Here is a 3,262-nt window from a genome sequence, read left to right on the forward strand (position 1 = left end):
GGAGAGGAGAGGAGAGGAGAGGAGAGGAGAGGAGAGGAGAGGAGAGGAGCAGCAGAAACTTGCTTGGTTTCTTGTGGAAACTTTGTCTTGGGCCAAAAGAGAAAGACCAAGCAGCAGACGGGCTCCAGAATGTCACTGCTGCTGTGGCTGGGCTCCCAGCTGTCCTCCTGCTGGAACAACATCTCTCTCCTGGGAGTTTTCCTGACGGTCTTCGTGCTGCTGGTTGACCTGATGAAGCGTGGGAGGCGGTGGAGCCGCTGCCCCCCTGGGCCCCCCTCGCTGCCCTTCCTGGGGACCATGCTGCACGTGGACTTCCGCAGGCCCCACCGCTCCTTCGGCCAGGTGAGTGCCCCCCCCGGGCAGCCAGGGCACCCGGAGGCCACGGGCAGTGCCCTCTCCTGCTGGCAGGATGAAGTGACTGCTTGAGGACACTGACCTGGCCTGTGCCCCTCACAGCACCCCAAGGCTCACCACGCCCCCAGCGCTGGGTGACCCCTGCCCTGCTGTGGAGCTGCCCAGCAGCTCAGCCCCCCTGCAGGCGTGGGTGTGAGGGCACAGGGAGCACGGAGCAGGGGGCACAGCTCGCAGCAGACAAACCACAGGGGCTTTGTGCTTGGGGCTGCAGACTCTAAAGGCCTTTTCTCCAGGCTGGCACAGTTCAGCTGCCTGTCCAGAATCTGCCAAATGGAGAAACTAAACACAGCATTTGATTTATTTGCTTGTCTATAGTCCAAAAGATCATTTTCAAATGACATCACGTCAGGGTCACGCTCATCTTGACCAGCAATCACGTTTAATGGTGTATTTCTAGTGCCAGTGCAACGCTAACTCCCTTTCCAACCCCACTGCAAACTGTCTTAAACACTTCAGTGCCTTCCCTCGGTACGGTGCAGAAATGAGGGCACGAGGCCTTTTAAACAACACAAGACAGAAAAGAAGAGAAGCAGAGCAGGGCAGTGCTGCTGTGAGACTACCAACAGTGTGCCCCCAGAGCAGGGGAGCTCCCCTGCCTCCCTGGGCTCTGCCCATCACAGGGCTCGGCCCTGGAGGAGGCAGCTCGGTGGCCAGCTGGCACGGGGAGGGCAGGGCTGCCAGGCTCCGTGGCTGTGCACCCCCCTGCTGCCAGCAGCACGTCTCAGGGGTGCCAGAAGCTGCAGGGCGTGTGCCAGCTGCCACTCTCCCCAGCCATGGACACTCCTTTTAGGGAGAAAATTGGCTCCAGTGTGGACTTGTCTCTTCAGATGTGTTTCTGGGAACCAGGCTCTGGGTAGATCTTCAGGAACAAATGCAGATTAAGAAAAAGAATAAATGAATTACATACCACCTTCTCAATACTGCCTTCCAGCAAGAGCAGACTAACTCAAAACCTGCCTAGCCTTTCAAATCAAAATAAATACAAGTATTGGGAAATAATTTTGTTTTGAACATGCAGCCTTTGAAAGATCCCCAAGAAAGTCCTCGACCTCGTGTTGGCAGATAAAATCCAAAATACTTGGACACTGGTCTTGGCAAGTTTGGGCAGGAGGGGTGTATCCTAAAGCTCTCTGCCCAGAGCACTGCTCCCTGCTCCAGCTGCAGTCTGGCACTGCTCTGGGATGTCGCAACGCAAAGACAAAGGTCAAAGAAGAGCTGAAGTCCTCCCAGAAAAAGGAGGCCAAAAGTAGACCCGGAAGGCCCCAGGGAAGGCTGGGGTGGTATTTCTGATAGCAGGTCCAGCTCATTATCACAGATGGGCTTTTTTCTCCCGGCAGCTTCAGAAGAAATACGGGAACATCTTCCACCTCCAGAACTGCTGGACCAACGTGGTGGTGCTGAACGGGTTCAGGGTGGTGAAGGAGGCCCTGGTGCACCGGGCAGAGGACTTCGCTGACCGCCCCTACCTGCCCATGTACGAGCACCTGGGCTATGGCAGGGACTCTGAAGGTAAATCCCCTGGAGCCAGACACCTCCTGCACAGGGAGGGCTGGGGGGTGGTGGGTAGGTGTGAGATTTTCTCAGTACAGTGCAGCCTTCTCCTGTCCCTCTGCTCAGTCTTCGGGCACGTGAGGAAGAAGTTCTTCCCCATGAGAGTGGTGAGACCCTGGAATGGGTTGCCCAGGGAGGTGGTTGAGGCCCCATCCCTGGGGGTCTTTAAGGCCAGGCTGGAGGAGGCTCTGGGCAGCCTGATCTAGTGGGAGGTGTCCCTGCTCATGGCAGAGGGGTTGGAACTGGGGGATCCTTGTGGTCCCTTCCAACCCTGACAGATTCTGATCTGTTTTAGCAGAGGACTCAGTAGTGTTGGCTTGATGGTTGGATTGATGATCTTGGAGCTCTCTTCCAGCCTAAAGGATTCTACGATTCTCTTCTATTCTGGTCACTGCCCAGCATCCAGCTCGGCTCCCATGGGGTGGCACAAGCTGCTGCCCAGTTCACACCAGCTAAGGGTGCAGTGCTGAATGGTTTGGGTGCTGATCCCTTTATCCTTAGCAGCACTTGTTGCTCCCACTGAAGCCCCCTCCCCCTTTGCTAGCCACGCATGTGCATTGGAAGGTGCAGTGATCAGTTTTTAGCATTGCCCTAGGAACAAGCTGCACAAGGTCAGATTTTCATCTGTCCACACAGACCTGTAGCCCCAAACTCACATTTGCTACTCTCCAGTGAACTTTGCTTGATGTCCAGGTCAGAGCTCCTGACATTTGCTCATCCATAATTCCAGGGATTGCTATAGCAAGATACGGGCACACGTGGAAGGAGCTAAGGAAGTTCACACTCTCAACCTTGAGGAACTTTGGGATGGGAAAGAGGCCCTTGGAGGAGAGGGTGAAGGAGGAAGCTGGATTTCTGTGCTCTGCAATCAGATCTGAAAAAGGTTTGTCCCATCCAGGAGGACTGAGAAATCACAGCAAAAGGCAATACAGTGATGCAGAAGGAGGAGTAATGCTCAATGCAGAAACCCTCCAGCCACTCTGTTTTGCATGCAGTGCTCTCCTCCTAAGCAGTGTTGCTGCTCTACATACTCCAGTCACCCTGCTTGCCCTTGGAGCCACTTCCACTTTACACAGTGGCGCTGCTGTCACACTATTGCACCTGAAACAGGCATCAGATAGGAGAGAAATAAAGAAAAATATAAATATCATTATATATTTGCTCTCCTCCTAAGCAGTGTTGCTGCTCTACATACTCCAGTCACCCTGCTTGCCCTTGGAGCCACTTCCACTTTACACAGTGGCGCTGCTGTCACACTATTGCACCTGAAACAGGCATCAGATAGGAGAGAAATAAA

The 3,262-nt window shown here is 54.4% G+C and overlaps 1 protein-coding gene across 1 annotated transcript; it reads left to right on the top strand.

Moving 5' to 3' along the window:
* Nucleotides 1-129: 129 nt before the first annotated feature.
* LOC103770314 (cytochrome P450 2D15) lies at nucleotides 130-2,848 on the top strand (the record flags this gene model as incomplete). The annotated part of the gene is made up of 3 exons (XM_008937569.1): nucleotides 130-342; nucleotides 1,752-1,923; nucleotides 2,696-2,848. Coding segments are annotated over exons 1-3 (538 nt in total), but the record flags the coding sequence as incomplete, so codon positions are not given.
* Nucleotides 2,849-3,262: the final 414 nt, after the last annotated feature.

This window comes from Merops nubicus, unplaced genomic scaffold (assembly GCF_000691845.1).
Source record: "Merops nubicus isolate BGI_N331 unplaced genomic scaffold, ASM69184v1 scaffold22253, whole genome shotgun sequence".
Classification (NCBI taxonomy): Eukaryota; Metazoa; Chordata; class Aves; order Coraciiformes; family Meropidae; genus Merops; species Merops nubicus.